The 18,378-nt window shown below is 44.8% G+C and overlaps 1 protein-coding gene across 1 annotated transcript in view; it reads left to right on the top strand.

Moving 5' to 3' along the window:
- The window catches only part of LOC129703568 (uncharacterized), a 134,065-nt gene that overhangs the window by 75,081 nt on the left and 40,606 nt on the right, over nucleotides 1–18,378 (top strand). Inside the window, exon 6 of the mRNA XM_055646160.1 lies at nucleotides 12,937–13,075. Within this exon, the coding sequence (XP_055502135.1) occupies nucleotides 12,937–13,043 (107 nt within the window). The 3' untranslated portion in view covers nucleotides 13,044–13,075. The remainder of the gene's footprint in view (nucleotides 1–12,936; nucleotides 13,076–18,378) is intronic.

Raw genomic sequence — 18,378 nt, 5'->3', positions numbered from 1 at the left:
GCCTGACAGGGTTGACGCCATCCGTCGGTTTCCCCGCCCACGCACGGTGCGTGGCCTGCAGGAATTTGTCGGCATGGTGGCATTCTACCATCGTTTCGTGCCATCCGCGGCCCACATCATGCGGCCCCTGTATCAACTTCTGGCGGGTGGGCAGCAGAAGAGCGTTGAGTGGACCCACGAGGCGGAGGCAGCTTTCGACGGCGTGAAGGAGGCCCTTGCTCGGGCCGTGCTGCTGGTGCACCCGCGGGAAGATGTCCCGACTGCTCTCACTGTGGACGCCTCGGAGTCGGCAGTTGGTGCTGTACTGGAGCAGCTGACAGGCGGAGTTTGGCGGCCTCTGGCCTTCTTCAGTCGGCACCTCAACCGCGCGCAGACCAAGTACAGTGCGTTCGATCGTGAGCTCCTGGCTCTGTACCTGGCTGTGCGCTATTTTCGTTACTTCCTGGAGGGCCGCCCGTTCACCGCCTACACCGACCATAAGCCGCTCACTTTCGCCCTGCAGAAGGTTTCCGACCCCTGGTCCGCACGTCAGCAGCGGCAGTTAGCTTACATCTCCGAGTACACCACAGCCATCCGCTACGTCAAGGGGAAAGAGAACTGGGTGGCCGACGCATTGTCCGGCCCTGCTATAAATGCCGTGTTCGAGGTGGCGCCCGGATTGGACTATTCTGCTCTGGCGGCGGCACAGCTCACGGACGACGAGGTGCCCGCCTACCGGACTGCCATCTCCGGACTCCGTCTTGAGGATGTCCCTCTCGGTCCTGGGGTTGTGACGATCCTGTGCGATGTGTCGTCCGGTCAGCCGCGCCCCATCGTCCCTGCCACCTGGCGCCGGAGAGTGTTCGAGGTCATCCACGGACTGGCTCACCCATCAATCCGGGCGACAACGGCACTGGTGGCAGCTCGCTTCATGTGGCACGGTCTGCGCAAGCAAGTTGCCCATTGGGCTCGCACCTGCATCCCGTGCCAGACGGCAAAAATCCAGCGCCATGTCCGCGCACCTCTCCAGGAGTTCGGTCTACCTCACCGGCGGTTCAACCATCTCCACGTGGACATTGTGGGGCCCCTTCCACCGTCCAGGGGCATCACCCACCTTTTGACCATGGTGGACCGCTTCACGCGGTGGCCGGAGGCCATTCCGTTGGCTGACACCTCATCGGCTACGTGTGCTCGTGCGTTGTCCGCGCACTGGATTGCTCGCTTTGGGGGGCCGGCCGGAGGCCGTGTCGATTGACCGTTTAAAGCCGGCGCACCTGGACATTGACCAGCCGGTGCTGGTTGCTCAACCTCGGCCCCGAGGGCGCCCCCCCCTCACGACTCCCTCCACCTGTCCCTCCACCTGTCCTCCCGCCGGTCCCTCGACCTGTCCCTCCACCTACGCCCCCGCAAGCCCCGGGATCTGCTGACTTCCGCACGCGGGCCGGCCGGGTCGTGCGCCCGCCGGTGCGTTTTGTGCCTCTGGTTCTGGGGGGGGGTCCTGTGGCGGCTCCTAAGGGTCGTGCCATTATACTGCCGAACCCCTCGGCACAGGAGTGGTGCAGTCCGGAGGCGGTCCTTAGCCGGAGGGTATAAAAGGCAGGGTTTGGGTGCCATCTTAACCTGGTTTCGTCTTCCCCTGAACCGGGAGGAATTAAAGTAAAGTGCTTCTCAAACTTCAGACTACTTGCCTCATTTTGAGACCCACGCACTACAAGGTGTTCATATAGTCAGCTTTAGATACAGCAGGCCAGAGTGTAATCAGATAATATTATCATGGTGGCAGTACTGGTATTGGTTCACATGTTGGTCTTTAGACTTTAGAGATACAGCATGGAAATAGGTCCTTCGGCGCACCAAATCCACGCTAACCAGTGATCACCCTGTACACTAGCACTATTCTACACACTAGGGACAATTTATAATTTTACCGAATCCAATTAACCTACAAACACGTATGTCTTTGGACTGTGGGTGGAAACCGGAGCTCCCGGGGAAAACCCACGCGTTCCAGGGAGAACGAACATATAGCACCCATTGTCAGGATTGAACCCGGTTCTCTGTGGCTGTAAGGCAATAATGCCCCTGTCCCACTTAGGAAGCCGGAACGGAAACCTCTGGAGACTTTGCGCCACCCCCAAGGTTCCCGTGCGGTTCCCGGAGGTTGCAGGTGGTTGCCGGAGGTTGGAGGTAGTGGAAGCAGTAAGGGAGACTGACAAAAACCTCCGGGCACCTCCGGGAACCGCACATAAACCTTGGGTGGGGCACAAAGTCTCCAGAGGTTTCCGTTCAGGTTTCCTAAGTGGGACAGGGGCATTACTCTACTGCTGCGCTACTGTGCCACTCTTTGCACCACGGTGCCACCTTTAAACCCGTGCGACTACATTTGATGCTGAGGTGAGCTAAGCTTACGAAAAGCTTGGTTTGGTTTCAAACAACTGCCATGGACAGTAATGAAATGGGTGATTGGATTTACTTGGAAGGCTCCTGAAATGCAGATTCCTACTCAGTTAAGTACACAAATGAAAGTAGAAATCAGAAATGCTCTGCACTCTCCAAGATTACCTGTGTGTGACAACTGAGAAATTCTGGCTTTTCCAATTTGTCAAATAAATGTTTGCATTGTAGAGAGGTGATCTCAAGTGCTATCTCTTAGTGTTGCTATGCAGTTTATTGGCAGAGACATGAGCTCCATTTATGGGTGGAGTTTTTGATACTGATACTGAGTATTGCGATTCAAAGAGCAGTGTTCCACTTAGACCACCAGAGGGCAGCAAATGTATTCTCTCCCACTCAACTTTAAATAAAAACAGACTTGTTTCCCGAATAGAAGCTGCACATATTTAACATGGACAACTCGAAAAATCTTCAACCTGAAACATTTGTTTCTCTTTTCACAGTTGCTGCCTGCCTTGTTGAATATTTCCAGCATTTTCTGTTTTTATTCAACATGATTTTTCGTTTTACTTTCTCTGTATAACCAATTTGAGGTGTTACACGGTACTCAATGACATATCTTTTTAAACTTCCAAAAAAGTTGTGGTATGGGTGCCCCTTCTTCCTGATGATATCTATATACTGGGTCCAGGACAAGTTACCTGACGTGTTAACACCCAGGCGTATGAAGCTCCACAGTTGACCCAAACAAAATTGGCTTGTGGTCTATCGATTTCTCGGGTCGAGCCCCTTCTTCAGTCTGAAGAAGAATCTCAACACGAAACGGAGTCTGAAGAAGGGTCTTGATCTAAAACGTCACCCATTCCTTTTCTCCAGAGGGGTGGATCACAAGGAAATTTAAAGGAGCACAGGGAGAACGAGTAACTTGAAATACCGGTAACATATGTACCTTTTAAATGTTTAAAACTAACAATGATGTTGCCTATGCAATCCGCATGGACCTGTTAAGCACAAATTGGTTCTGTTTCTTTTTACATTTTGTTATTCACAGACAAAAATGGAATGTTACGAGTTGAATGTGCAATTCCCAAAATGTTTCCCAATTTACATGACAAGCTCAGCAAGAAAGTAAAACAGTTTGAATGGTGCACCTTCATTAGTGCTCATTTATTTAATACTCTGGCAATTTGAAATTACTTGAAAATATAATTTGAATTGGATCCAAATCTTTGATTGTGTGTGCCCAGCTAAGGGCATTGCAGATCAAATAGTCAAGTCGGGGGGAGTTTCTCCCACCATGGGTACCATGTAATCCCGTGCTACCTGCTCCATGATCAGATATTCGGCGACTAAACCGTCTCCCGTGCGTCTGGACTTTCAAAAAGCCTTTGACAAAGTCCCACGCAAGAGATTAGTGTGCAAAACTAAATCCCATGGTATTGGTGATAGGGTATTGACATGGATAGAGAACTGGTTGGCAGACAGGAAGCAAAGAGTAGGAATTAACAGGTCCTTTTCAGAATGACAGGCAGTGACTAGTGGGATGCCGCAAGGCTCGGTGCTGGGACCCCAGTTATTTACATTATATATTAACAATTTAGATGAGGGAATTACATGTAACATGTCCAAGTTTGTGGATGACACAAAGCTGGGTGGCAGTGAGGAGGATGCTATGAGGCTGCAGGATGACTTGGATAAGTTGGGTGAGTGGACAGATGCATGGCAGTTGCAATATCATGTGGATGAATGTGAGGTTATTTGGTGGCAAGAACAGGAAGGCAGATTATTATCTGAATTGTGTCAGATTGGGGAAAATGGGAGGTTCAACAAGACCTGGATGTCCTTGTACATCAGTCACTGAAAGTAAGCATGCAGGCACAGCAGGCAGTGAAGAAAGTTAATGGCATGTTGGCCTTCTTTGCAAGCCGATTTGAATTTAGGAACAAGGAGATCCTACTGCAGTTGTACAGGGTCATGGGAGCCCACCTGGAGTATTATGTGCAGTTTTGCTCTCCTAATTTGGGGAAGGACATTCTTGTTATTGAGGGAGTGCAGCATAGGTTCACCAGATCAATTCCCGGTATGGCGGGACTGGCATATGATGAAAGAATGGGTTGACTGGGTTTGTATTCACTGGAATTTAGGATGAGAGGGTATCTCATAGAAACATGTACAATTCTTAAGGAATTTAACTGGCTAGATGCAGGAAAAATGTTCCCCATGATGGTGAAGTCTAGAACCAGGAGTCACAGTTTAAGAATAAGGGTTAGGCCATTTAGGACTGAGATGATGAAAAACTGTTTCACCCAGAGAGTTTTGAATCTGTGCATTTCTCTGCCACAGAAGGCAGTGGAGGCAGATTCACTGGATGTTTTCAAGAGAGAGTTGGATTTAGCTCTTAGGGCTAAGGGAACCAAGGGATATGGGGAAAAAGCAGGAACGGGGTACTGATTCTGGATGATCAGCCATGATCATATTGAATGGTGGTGCTGGCTCGAAGGGCCGAATGGCCTACTCCTGCACCTATTTTCTATATTTCTATGACATCCAGTTGAAAGTAACTACAAAGACACAGATCTTGTTGAGTTCAGATGTCTTCTATCATTATTATAATTCTGGTGGAGGAAACTGTAATGTAACTTTGCTAATCCAGATAAGGTAATTGTCGAGGGAGGGAGAAAGCTTGTAAAGAGCATAAGTTATGACATAGACTAAAAAGTCCCAATACCCTAATTCTGCACTTTAACACTGAAGAAGAGTTCCGACCCGAAACATCATCTATTCTTTTTCTTCAGAAATCTGCCTGACCTGAGTTATTCCAGCATTTGGTGTCTATCTTCGGTATAAACCAGCATCTGTAGTTTCTTCCTGGACATTTAGTCTGCACTTTAACATCCATGTAATGTAATATTCAACTCAATATATGACACCTACATTGATGAATGTTGATGTAGATGTGCGTTTATATAGTACGTCCACATTGACATAGTGTAGATGTACACACTCAACACATTGAGTACATCTACACATTAGAGGTAATGTGTCAAATAGTATGTTCATTGCCAGCTAGAATTTTTCACAAGCACTGATAATATTTATAACTACTTTCCATTTCAGTTCACCTTCTCCCCATTCAGAATTTGCACGGTGGCGCAGCAGTAGAGTTGCTACCTTATAGCGCTTACTGCATCAGAGACCCGGGTTTGATCCTGACTATGGGTGCTGTCTGTAGAGTTTGTATGTTCTCCCCTTGACCTGCATGGGTTTTCACCGAGATCTTCGGTTTCCTCCCGCACTCCAAAGACGTACAGGTTTGTCTGTTAATTGGTTTGGTATGAATGTAAACATTGGCATTAGCGTAGGATAGCGTTAATGTGCTGGGCGGCGGGGACTCGGTAGGCTGAAAGGCCTGTTTCCGCACTGTATCTCTGCACTAAACTAAACTACCAGAAACGATCAGTGCACAGAGGGGCTGTGCAAGGCTTCTGACCTCAGCGATAAAGTTCTGTTTAAAGTGGTTTATTACTCTTTGTGAAGTGTAGTCCAATAATTCCTTCATACATCAGGGACTGGGGGGATTTGCCTGTACTTGTCGTAATCTGATGCTGCTCTGAGATAACAGTTTGTTCCAAGCACCATGAGAAATCTCGAGAGAGCGGAGGGTTAAAAAGAATTCTTTCATCTCATCCTGTAATTTAACCTTTAGTCCAATCACTGCCAGGGGCTACAATGTCAAGGCACCATAGGTACCAACCATTTGCCCTGAAACTAATCCATGTTTCTCCTATTGTCCTGTATTTTAACAATTAATCTGGCGTGAAAAAGACTGATCGCTTCATTAAGGCTAATGGTAGTTTAGATATTCAGCACGGAGTCTTCAGTTATAAAGCAAAAATGATTGAATGAGTGTAATTGAGGGTTCCGACCGACTCTGACAGCTGATTTGAAGCCTGCAGCTGGACAGGCATATCTGACCTGACTTCAGAAACATGCCTCTAACGCAAAGACCCCTTGCATCCATTAACTTCTTAGTTTTAATAGCTAGGTCCCACACAGGACATCTGCTCCAGGGCTGCAAAATACTCTCCAGGTCACACAGTCTCTTTGTAAATTTAGAGCGCATTTTGTGTCTACGATTTGCAAGTGTTTTCTGTGATTTTGTCAAAATCCCAGATTGCATCATAAGGTATGACAGGCGTGTTGTCAAAGAATGTGACAATCTTAAATCCCTTCACCTGGGCATATGAGTGGTAAACATAACTCCTTATCACACATCAGGAATCTTTGTTCAAATTGTTAAATAAAGGCAATTTAGTCTTTGGGAAGGCTGTTTCAGTCGTGTGCCAATGTTAGCCTCTTCTCAGATTCAGATTCAGATTCAGATTCAATTTTAATTGTCATTGTCAGTGTACAGTACAGAGACAACGAAATGCATTTCGCCAAAAGCCAAATTGAGCATTCACATCCACAAACAACTTGAAAACACTTTACAATCAAATCTATACTTCTGAAAGAAAGTTACTATGGCAATGTTGTCAATATAGCAGCCAATTTTACTTACATCGATCTCCCTTGAGTTGCCATGGGGCTAATGATTGGATAATGATCAGTCTGAAGAAAGGTCTCAACCCGAAACTTCACCCATTCCGTCTATCCAGAGATGCTGCTTGATCCGCTGAGTTATTCCAGCATTTTGTGTCCATCATTGGATAATGGCTGGTGGATGTTCAATATTGTTCAGGATATCAGGAAGAATGTCTCCCATCCTCTGGAAAATAATACAACAGGATTATCTGTATGCAAATGAGAGGGAAAAAGAAGATCTTATTTTAACATCCCATCTGAAAGATATAATCTCCAAAAGTGTGGCAGTAATGACCTGAGATCTCTGGGGCAACAAGAGTGCGACTACTCACTACAAAATAATGGCTGTACTTGATTACAACCTGCACTTAAAAAATGAATAAAACCAAAATAATTATTAGTTATTGGCTAGATTGCACCAGACCGCATTGCTTTTTCCTCTCCCTCCGTTCCAATATGGACCCTTTCTCCCATTATCCCAACCTCCTTGTCCCTCCCCACCATTCCTTCCATCTCTATCTCTCCCCCTGGCTTTACATTTTACTCCACTTTAAAATGTCTTTTCTCCGTACCAACACGGCACAGTGGCGCAGCTGTAGAACTGCCGTCTTGCACAACAAAGCCCTGAGTTCCATCCTGACTATGGGTGCTGTCTGTATGGAGTTTGTACGTTCTCCCCTTGACCTGCATGGGTTTTCTCTGAGATCTTCAGTTTCCTTCCCATGCTCCAAAGAAGTACAGGTTTGTAGGTTAAGTGGCTTGGTTTATAGATGTAAAATTGGCCCTGGTGTGTGTAGGGTAAAGTTAATGTGTGGTTAATTATCAGAGGGGATAGAGGGGATAGAGCCTTCTCTGTTGCTGCTGCGGCACTCTGGAACACCCTGCCGTTGCACATCAGACAGGCCCCCTCACTGTCCATCTTCAAATCTAGTGTTAAAACGCATTTGTACTCCCTGGCTTTTGACCATGCCTGAGGCTTTGCTTCTGTTTGTGGTGTTTTTGATGTTTCTTTATTTTACATGTCTTTTCCTACTATTTCTTTTGATTGTTATTTTTGGTGTGTGTTAACTTTTTTGTCAATGATTAGTGATGTACAGCACTTTGTTGCAGCTATGTTTGTTTTTAAAGTGCTCTATAAATAAAATTATTATTATTATTATTATTATTTAATCACTGTTGGGCAAAGGGTCTGTTTCTGCGCTGTATCTCTGAACTAAACTTAACATCCTTTTGTCTCCTTGTCTCCTTTTTGTCTCCTTTTATCTCCTTTCCATCTCTGGATTGATCCACACATGTGCTAATCAAACACTCCCTCACTTGTATCCAAGCATCAATTGCCAGGCTGTGGCAATTGCTCCCACTTCCTTTCCAGCTTTTACAATCACAATCACTTTCACAATCAGTCTGATAGATGCGGCCCGACCCAAAATATCACCTATCCATTCAGATTCAGATTCAGATTCGGATTAAATCTTTATTGTCATTGTGCAGTGTACAGTACAGAGACAACGGAATGCAGTTAGCATCTCACCCAGTAGAGAGAACAGAGAATAATGGAACAGCAAAATATATATACTGTATGTACATACATTAGCAATAGTGCAATTTTTCTGGGGGAAGGAGTGTCCGGGGGTGGTGACTGGCAATCACTAAGGTGCAGAGTCAAGTAGTGTAACAGCCGCAGGGAAGAAGCTGTTCCTGAACCTGCTGGTCCGGCAACGGAGAGACCTGTAGCGCTTCCCGGATGGGAGGAGAGTCATCCGGAGATGCTGTCTGACCCTCTGTGTTATTCCAGTTCTTTTTGTTTTCTGTCTGTCTCTTAGTCTGTTGCTTTTTACATCTCATTGATAAGGTCTTGAAGAATATTTTCGAATTGTTAGCAATTTGTCTTCAGGATTTCAAATTGATCAAAAAGGTCTTACATTAATTTAATTGAAGGCTGCCTCAGACTTGCTGAAAGATGGTTATATATGTGCTCAGCCTGTTCCTACATGTAACTTACTGATTTATTTGGTCTATAGTTACAACAAATGAGAGCCATTCAATCTCCTATCACTTAGGACTTGTCCCATGATATTATTCAAGTAAACAAAGAGGGGGAAGGAGGAATCTAATCATTGGTCTGTACAGAATTTATATGTCCTCCCCTATAATCTGATAACATGAACAATGGTTATTACAAATGTATCTATTCAGTCAGTTCATTGGATCTAACCCAAATGCATTGGATACATTTGCCAGAATACATTGATTGAAATTCCCTCCCAGGCTGATGGCTCTAAATTCAGTTGTTTAATCTTGCTTTTTCACTTATGAAACTATAGCAAGCAAACATTGAATGCTTAAAGCTTGTTGATGGATTATGTTGCATGTATAGGATTATTTATGGATCATAAATTAACACTACCACAATCCAGAAACATTGAATGAACAAACTTGTCAATGCAAAGGGCAGTCTCACCTAATTAAATGCTATCTACTAAGTGGCAACCCTAACACATGGCAAGGTAAAATAACAGAAAATGGAGTAAGTTGATGAAACTACATACTTTATGTCAGGAAGTTATGTGTTACTTAACTTTTTACAAGAGCACACTATGAATTTGCTGATCACCAACCGATGACTGCATTTTAGATCGCCTTTGATATCATAATTCAGCCGGAATTAGAAAGGGGTAAAAGCTGGAAAAGAGGTGGGGGTGGGACACAGTCTGGCAAGTGGTGGGTAGATACAGGTGAGGGGAGGGGGGGTGGGGGGCTCAGGGGCAGAATAGCTGGTGATGTTGTACAGTTCAAACCTGGCTGACAATGTCTTAGCCACATGTTGGCAGTTGCAGGAATTTTAACCGAGTTTCATGTAATGTCGCTGAAACTATAATAACCTGTTGCTTTTCAAGGGAGGCAACAAGATCAGTGCAGTGAAACATTGTAATATTTTTTGATTTATTTAATACAGTATTGAGGAAACACAATGCTCTTTTAATGCACTAAAAAACCAGCTTGGTGGAATCTCCAAATTGAAGGAAATGCTCCGAATCGGATTACAAATGAAACAAATGGAATCGGTAGAGACGAGGAACTGCAGATACTGGTTTAGAAAAAAAAGCACAAAGAGCCGGAGTAACTTAACGTGTCAGGCAGCATCTCTGGAGAACATGGATAGGTGATGTTTCAGGTCGCCATCCTTCTTCAGACTGTTGGGATGCTTGGCATGGAGTTCCCAGTGTAAGAGCAGATTCAGGCAAGTCTGAGACGGAGCTCTTGCACCAAGGGAACAAGGATTGTTTGAAATTTACTGCCAATTCATGCATGTGGAAAACAATTAAATGGAATAGTTTCGTATTTTAGTGACGGGCATCGTGTGCCTCAATGAAAAATATGACATCCAGGACTTCTTTGTAAATGATGTTTGCATATTCTGGGTGAAGTTGTGATGCATTGTCTTGGCTTGCTGAAAGGTATTCTAATTGTTTTGTCTGAGGCTTGCACAGATATTTCAGACATGTAGCATTCCTGGTCTGGGTGCTCAGCTCTGATATTTTGAAATGGACACACCTTAGTTCTGGAGGACTACAGCAAGCTTTACAGTTGCAGAGCAGTCATGGCCTACCATTTTGTTTTTTTTGTGATTTTTTTTTTATGATACTGCCTGTAAGGGAATTTCATTTCGTTGTCTCAAATTGAGACAATGACAATAAATTTGAATACAATACAATACAATACCATCTATCTACCTCACTGGAGACACTCAGACTATCTTTAATTGGACTTTACTGGATTTTATCTTGCACTAAATGTTATTTCCTTTCTCTTGTGCCAGTACACTGTGGGTGACTTGATTGTAAACAAGTGGAGTTTTTCCGCTGACCAGATAGCAGGCAACAAAAAGAAGCTTTTCACCGTGCCTCAGTACATGTGACAAACTAAACTAAACTAAACTAAGGTTGATTTCCCCTTTAGGCTCCTGCAAGGCTAAATTAGGGTGGACAAAAGTGCTGGAGAAACTCAGGGGGTGCAGCAGCATCTATGGAGCGAAGGAAATAGGCAACGTTTCGGGCTGAAAACCTTCCTTCAGACTGATGTAAACTCGGTCTGTGGTGGCAGGGTCAGGGTGTAAAGGGGTGGGGAGGTGGCATAGTGTCCAGCAAGGGATTCGAGTTGTAATTAAGTAATGTTGTGGGAGGAAGTGTCGTCAAGAGTCAAGACTATCTTATTGTTGTGGGTAACAATGAGGCCAAATAATTACATTCTTATTTGCAGAGAGCATTGAATCTGTTGGGTGACTGAGCATGGTGATGGGGAAATCAGAGTATGTTCCATGTATGTAGTAGAGGTCAGGGAACAAAAGTCAGTTCTATGATCATGCGAGGACGGTATTCCCAAAAAGATTTGATGGTGGGAGGAGAGCAATGTGGTGAGGGAAGAGGCAGAAGGTAAGATGAGATCTTAGAGGCCATATATTATGGCGAGGAAAGGGGTGGAAGGCGATAAGGGAGGCATTAGAGGCATTACGGTGGGAGTAGATACTGAGGAGCTGTGAGAGAAGACATGTGCACCTGTACTCTCACTGGTATTATGACTGGAGAAAGGAAGACATATATGGGATCCCAGTGCCATGCGTTAGATGGTGTGTGTAAGGGTCGGGGAGGTGATGGGCATAAAGGCTTCATGGGCATTTACCTTAAGTAGGAGAGGAATGAGATTGCATCGAGGATTGTACAGATGATGAAAAATGAGGTTGAAGTTGGGTGTGGGGACCAAAGCAAGTGCCCTGCTGCTGGGGATTTATAGAGTCAGGAATCACAAAGCAGTTTTTCAAGCTGGTTTGGGAACTCAAGGCCTCATGGATCAAGATCATGGTCATGGGAGATCCTGTGCAAGGCCTCTGACTATCAATGGTGGTGCTATATGATCCAAGTGGTCTGGAATTTCTTTAACATTCATTTTTCTGGCTTTGGGTCCAATATGTCCAGGTTGACAGTTGCAGAGAGCGGAATAAATCAAGTTTTAAATTACTGCACAAAACTCTCTACATTGTTCAAGATTTAGTAAGATCGCAAAATTTCAGTTGTAATTACATAATACAATGAGCTCTAAGGAGGGGCTGGACAAACTTGGATTGTTTTCCCTGGAAAGTCAGAGGCTGGAGGACAACTTGATACAACTATACAACATTATGAGAGGTGTAGATAGGGTAAATATGCTGGGTCTTTTTCCCAGGGTGGATATGTCAATTACTTGATGGCATAGGTTTAAAGTGAGAGAGGGAATTTGCGAGGAAAGTGTTATTTACACATGGAAAGTGATAGGTGTCAAGAACATGCTGTCAGGGGAGGTGTGGACTCAGATGTAATGGCAACATATAAGGGGCAATTAGACAAGGTACTTGAGCAGGCAGGGAATGGAAAGATATAGACCATGTATAGGGAGATGGGATTTAAATTGGTGTCCTGAACGACATGTATATTGGAGGGCCAGTTCCAGTGGTGTATTCTTCTCTTTTCTACATCCAGTGTTTAGATGTCAAGTATTTGACGTTTGACACAAAAAGCTGCAACCAAATCAAGAGATGTTCTGGTGGAACCTGAACAAGGACCAGCCTGAAATGTGTAGCCCTCCCACATCAGATGAGCATCAGTCATTGGTGCATGCATTTAGACAGAAATGCTGGAGCAACTCAGGAGGACAGGCAGCATCTCTGGAGAGAAGGAATGGGCGACTTTTCGGGTCGAGACCCTCCTTCAAACGTGCATGCACTTCACTTGGGGTAAACTAGTGGAGTGAGTGGGCCCATTTGAAGTGGTCCAGGACTGGGATATCTCCTTTCCGGGCCCAAAACGTTCGAGACAGACTTACCCATCTCCTTCTTTCATCCACCGCCACAGAACCATCTCAAATTGTTTACCAGGTGGGAAAAGAAACAGAAACCTATGACCAATTGGACATTTCTCCTCATCCTGTGCATCTGTTGCTTTGCAGAAAAAGCTGACCAAGAAAGTACGGATGTCCTTGAGGACTGGAACTTCAAGTCTGCTGCCTCTTCATTCACCGACATTAACCTGATGGACTGCATCGCCACTGAATGACTCGAATTCGATTCAGAAGTCTACTCAGATGGGTGAGCTCTTGTTCCTCCCTTGTCATTTCTTCCAGGGACTCACCTTTTGACTCACTTGCGCATTTCTTGGGCTAATGCTCCAGTTGCATTTTGGATAAAAATTTAACATAATCCTTTATATTGTCTCAAAGTATATCATAATATAGAATAATATAAAAGAGTATAAAATAATCGGATTAGACTTCATCCTGCATAGAGTGGGAAGATTTCAATTAAGGATTTGTCAGGGGTATGTTTGGGAAGATTCCCAGGTGACGGGAGTGAGCTGATTTTCCAGTCTCTGTGAATGGGTGAACTGGAACATTAATATGCATTAAACAAGGTGCAGAGTTTTTCTCTCTTGGTGGAGAGTAAACTTAGTTTCAAGTAATTTTATTTTATTATTTGTATTATTTTAATTTGTTACCTTTATTCAGATTAACATAACTACTGTTTCTAAGTTGGTCACAGATTCACATTTGATCCTCCTTATCCTGATCTCTATTCTTATACGTCGTTGCCCCTATGTCAGTTCCAAATCTAGAAGCATGCATGTTTATCTTTGTTCTTGACCCCGCAAGTCTGGTCCAGGCAGCAGTGTTAGTTAGGCACCATTTTGCTCATTTCACAGCACCGAATTTCTATGGAATCTTGGGCAAACATTGGTGTAACTTGGTCATGAGAGCAATGTCGTTTTTTGTAGGTATTGTGTACAATCTGGTTACAGTAGTCCCAATCCAAGAAAGATATCTTACCTCTGATGGGCAAAGTTTAAAGAAGATATGCAGGGTAGATGTTTTGCACACTGTGGTGGTGGATGTCTGGAACGTGTTGCCAGGGGTGGTGGTGGATACAGATAAAATAGTGGCATTTAAGAGGCTTTTGGATAAGCACATAGAAATGCAGTGAATGAAGTTTATCTAGGCATTATGTTCAGCAGAGACATTGTAGGCTGAAGTGACGTTTCGGGTTGGGGTCCCTTCGTCAGTTCCTTCATCAGAGAACAGAAATCTGAAGAAGGACCCTAACCTGAATAGTCACTTATCCATGTTCTTCAGAAATGCTGCCTGACCTGCTGAGTTACTCCAGCACTTTGTTTCCTTTTGTGTAAACTAGTATCCGCAGTTCCTTGTTTCTATATTTTGGACTGATATTTTTGTTCTTCAATTGAAGTCATTAGGAAGGAAAACTCATAGAGACACTGAATAGATCTCCAAGTTGATAACATTTTTAGATAGCCAAGTTGCAAATGCAAATGTTATAATATCATTTAACATAAGAGATGGCACTCAGCCTGTCTTGATTATAACTTTGGAGAAGTTCTAGTACATGGGGTGCTGGATTTGGATGGCAGAACAATAAAAAATAAATGTCGAGAATAGTACTTTTAATGGCAGTATCAGCAAATGAAACTGACAATAGAATGTTAGATGCAGGAAACAAAGAGTGGCAAGTTTTATATAACTTGCAATCGTGTAGCCTCTTTAGCATGGAATAACAACCTGGTCTACAGCAGTACAATCAAATGAAAGTGGAAAGATTGCTGGTCCAAGGCACAAGTGTCAATTTTGATTGGATTTCAAGCATATCTATTCCAAGGAAGAGGTTATTTATTGAAGTAATTTGTGCAATTATACAACATTCTCAACAGAAATAACAGCAACTTTTGAATTCGCATAACCTGTGGGGAGCATCAAATATGAAGAATATCATTCATAATTTAAAGGGCAATGATTAATTGTTTAATTGTTTCATCAGCTTTCCATTCATGCTGTTCTCCTCTGCTGCACTTCAGCCAAACCACAATCTATATATGCTGCAGAATTATCAATGGCCCTATCAAGAAAAGACAGTGAAAGTAATTTAAAATAGTTGGAATGTACATGGCCTCATCTGGATTCTAGTTTCAAAGAGCAAAATTATAACCTAAATGTCAGATGTTTCACGAACCAGTCAGTCACTGACATTGTAGGCAACGTTAAGTTGGTTTATGTATTCAGCTCGGTGATAGCCCAGAAACAGTCTTGACGGAAATGGTTTGTAGACTTTCCCATTTGGCCTCTCCTTAAATAGAAGTCAAACATATCCATGTTCTTCCAACCTATCATTTCTAATATTGATTCCAGCAATAAAAAGCTCATGCACCAATGTTCTGCCTCACCAGAGTGCCACAAGAGGTATACCAACAGGCAGACACAAAGGAGCAGGCAGGATACTTCACAGTTGCATTTTTGGTCTTTGATTAATAAAAGTGCACCTTCTTTGTATTGCTAATCTTAAAGCTGCCGAGGTAAAGCTTGGAGCTACTGAGGATAACAGGAATAAATGTGAAAGAGGGTGGTGGGGAATGTTTATCATTCCACAGTGATTGCTAGGTCGTGTTACATGATGTCTCGCAACAGTGCAATTTGCCCAGCTCTATATGTGCAGGAAATCATAAAATTGTTGTGTTAATGATGAGAAGACAGGCAACGTTTCGGGTCTGGCATCGGAAATGTCCTCGTTCTTCAGGGAACGTGGATTTCCCTCTGCCACCATAGATGAGGCTCGCGCCAGGGTCTCATCCATACCCCGCAACACTGCTCTCTCTCCCCATCCCCGCACTCGCAACAAGGGCAGAGTCCCCCTGGTCCTCACCTTTCACCCCACCAGCCGGCAAATACAACACATAATCCTCAGCCATTTCCGCCACCTCTAACGTGACCCCACCACTCGCCACATCTTCCCATCTCCCCCCATGTCTGCCTTCGCAAAGACCGCTCCCTCCGCAACTCCCTTGTCAATTCTTCCCTTCCCTCCCGTACCACCCCCTCCCCGGGCACTTTCCATTGCAACCGCAAGAAATGCAACACCTGTCCCTTCACCTCCCCCCTCGACTCCATTCAAGGTCCCAAGCAGTCGTTCCAGGTGTGACAAAGGTTCACCTGTATCTCCTCCAACCTCATCTACTGCATCCGCTGCTCTAGATGTCAGCTGATTTACATCGGGGAGACTAAGCGGAGGTTGGGCGATCGTTTCGCCGAACACCTCCGCTCAGTCAGCAATAACCTACCTGAACTCCCGGTGGCTCAGTACTCCAACTCCCTCTCCCATTCCCAATCCTACCTCTCTGTCCTGGGTCTCCTCCATTGCCAGAGTGAGCAACACCGTAAATTGGAGGAACAGCACCTCATATTCCGCCTGGGCAGCTTGCATCCTGATGGCATGAATGTTGAATTCTCCCAATTTTGCTAGCCCCTGCTGTCTCCTCCCCTTCCTCAACCCTCGAGCTGTCTCTTCCCATCCCCCCGCCCTCGGGCTCCTCCTCCTCCCCTTTCTCCTTCCTTCTCCCCTCCCACCCCCCATCAGTCTGAAGAAGGGTTTCGGCCCGAAACGTCGCCTATTTTCTTCACTCCATAGATGCTGCTGCACCCGCTGAGTTTCTCCAGCAATTTTGTGTACCTTTAGGGTCTGAAGAAGGGTTTCGACCCAAAACGTTGCCTATCTCCTTCGCTCCATAGATGCTGCTGCACCCGCTGAGTTTCTCCAGCATTTTTGTGTACCAATGATGAGAAGACAGTTGTTTTTAGATTTAGAGATACAGCATTGGAAAAATCCCTTCGCCAACCATCAATCACCTGTTCACACTAGTTCTATGTTATGCTACTTGCTCATCCACTCCTCACACATTAGGGGTAGTATACAGATACCTATTAACCTTCAAACCCACAAGACTTTGGGATATGGGAGGAAACTGGAGCTCCCGACGTAACTCCATGCTGTCATAGAGTGAACATATAAAATCCATTCAGACAGCATCTGAAATCATGGCTGAATCTGGGTCTCTGGCACTGTGAGGCAGCAGTTCTTCTGTGCATAATATTCTATCCTATTTGGTATTCTGAAAAATAATGTCCTCCATAATATAACTTGTTAAGTTTATCCACCAGCACCTCTTTCAGATTGGGGATTAAGATCTTATTAATCTTCAACATGTCACTTCTGGCACTCAGGCCAAACCCACGAGCTAATACGGTAAACTCAAGAGTCACTACGGTAAACTCACGGGCTACTTGAGTTACAATGAGTTTAAAAATATCAACATTTTCCTTCAAGAGTATATTTGACTCGTGGAAATATTTCAACATGTTGAAAAATTTTCACGAGTTAACACGTTTCCCGAGTGCCTGCCGTTAGCGTTACGAGTCGTTACGTTACGTCCACGAGCTCCGACGTTCCCGCTACATTCATTCTATGTGATTACCACGAGTTTGATTTGTTTTTAACTCGGGATAACTCGTGGGTGGACTCGCACCGTGGGACAGGGGTTTAAGACTTATGTACATGTTAATGAGATCGCATCTCATCATTCTGCATTCAAGAGAACATAAAACCAGTCTGCTTAATATCTGCTCATATGATAAACACACCATCCCCCTTCTAACGTGAGGCCAGCTGCTCTATAATTCCACTTCCCCCCTCCTGTTTTTAAACAGTGGGTTTACATTATCTTCCTCTCAATCACATTACTGACAGCTTGTGAAGCCAAGGTCCTGCCTTTACAGCAAAGCCACCCTCCATCATGTTGTGTGAACTGTTGCAGAAGCTACGGAAAGTTGTGAAGATTTCCGTAGCTTCTTCACTCTTGCGGGCGGCGGCGCTGAACTTTACACCGGGAGCCTGGGATCTCGCGACGAGATCGCCAGTTGTGGAGCTCCAACCGGCGCGGCCTTGTCAGCTTCGGAAGCCGCGGCCTCCAGTGGGGAAGCGGCCGTTCCAGGGTTCCCAGGCCGCTGGGAGGACTCTCCCGACGCCGGAGCAACATCACCCGGCGAGAACGGCCAGGAACATCGGGCCTCTGTAGAGGCAACTGTGGAGGCCTCAATGGGCCCGACTATGGGTGAACTGGGGTTGGGGACTGGACATTGTGCCTTCCCTCATGGTGGGAGCCATTGTGGGGGGATGTTCTATGTGTTTAAGACTCATTGGTGTTATGTCTGTATTATTTTTTTGTGTGCTGCAAAATGGCAAAAAGCATTTCACTTCACTACACCTAGGTGTATGTGAAGGTGACTAATAAAATACCTTTGACCTTTGATACCTTTGAAGATGACAACCAGTGTGCACATTGAATGATCTAATATAACACTGCATTATTCTGGTAGCCATTGTACAGTGGCAATGCAACTCCTCTGGTTCATTAATAACTTTCATGAAAGTAAACATGCCATGCTTTGTCAGTCAGGTCTTTACATGGCTCCAGATCAATTACAGACCCTGCAAACCACTCAGTTGTATGAAAGAATACAATAGGTGGGTGCGTAGCAGCGTCAGAGACCCTGGTT

Source organism: Leucoraja erinacea, chromosome 1 (assembly GCF_028641065.1).
Source record: "Leucoraja erinacea ecotype New England chromosome 1, Leri_hhj_1, whole genome shotgun sequence".
Taxonomy (NCBI): domain Eukaryota; kingdom Metazoa; phylum Chordata; class Chondrichthyes; order Rajiformes; family Rajidae; genus Leucoraja; species Leucoraja erinaceus.
The sequence above is the reverse complement of the archived record's forward strand: the minus strand, read 5'-3'. Positions and strand labels throughout refer to the sequence as shown.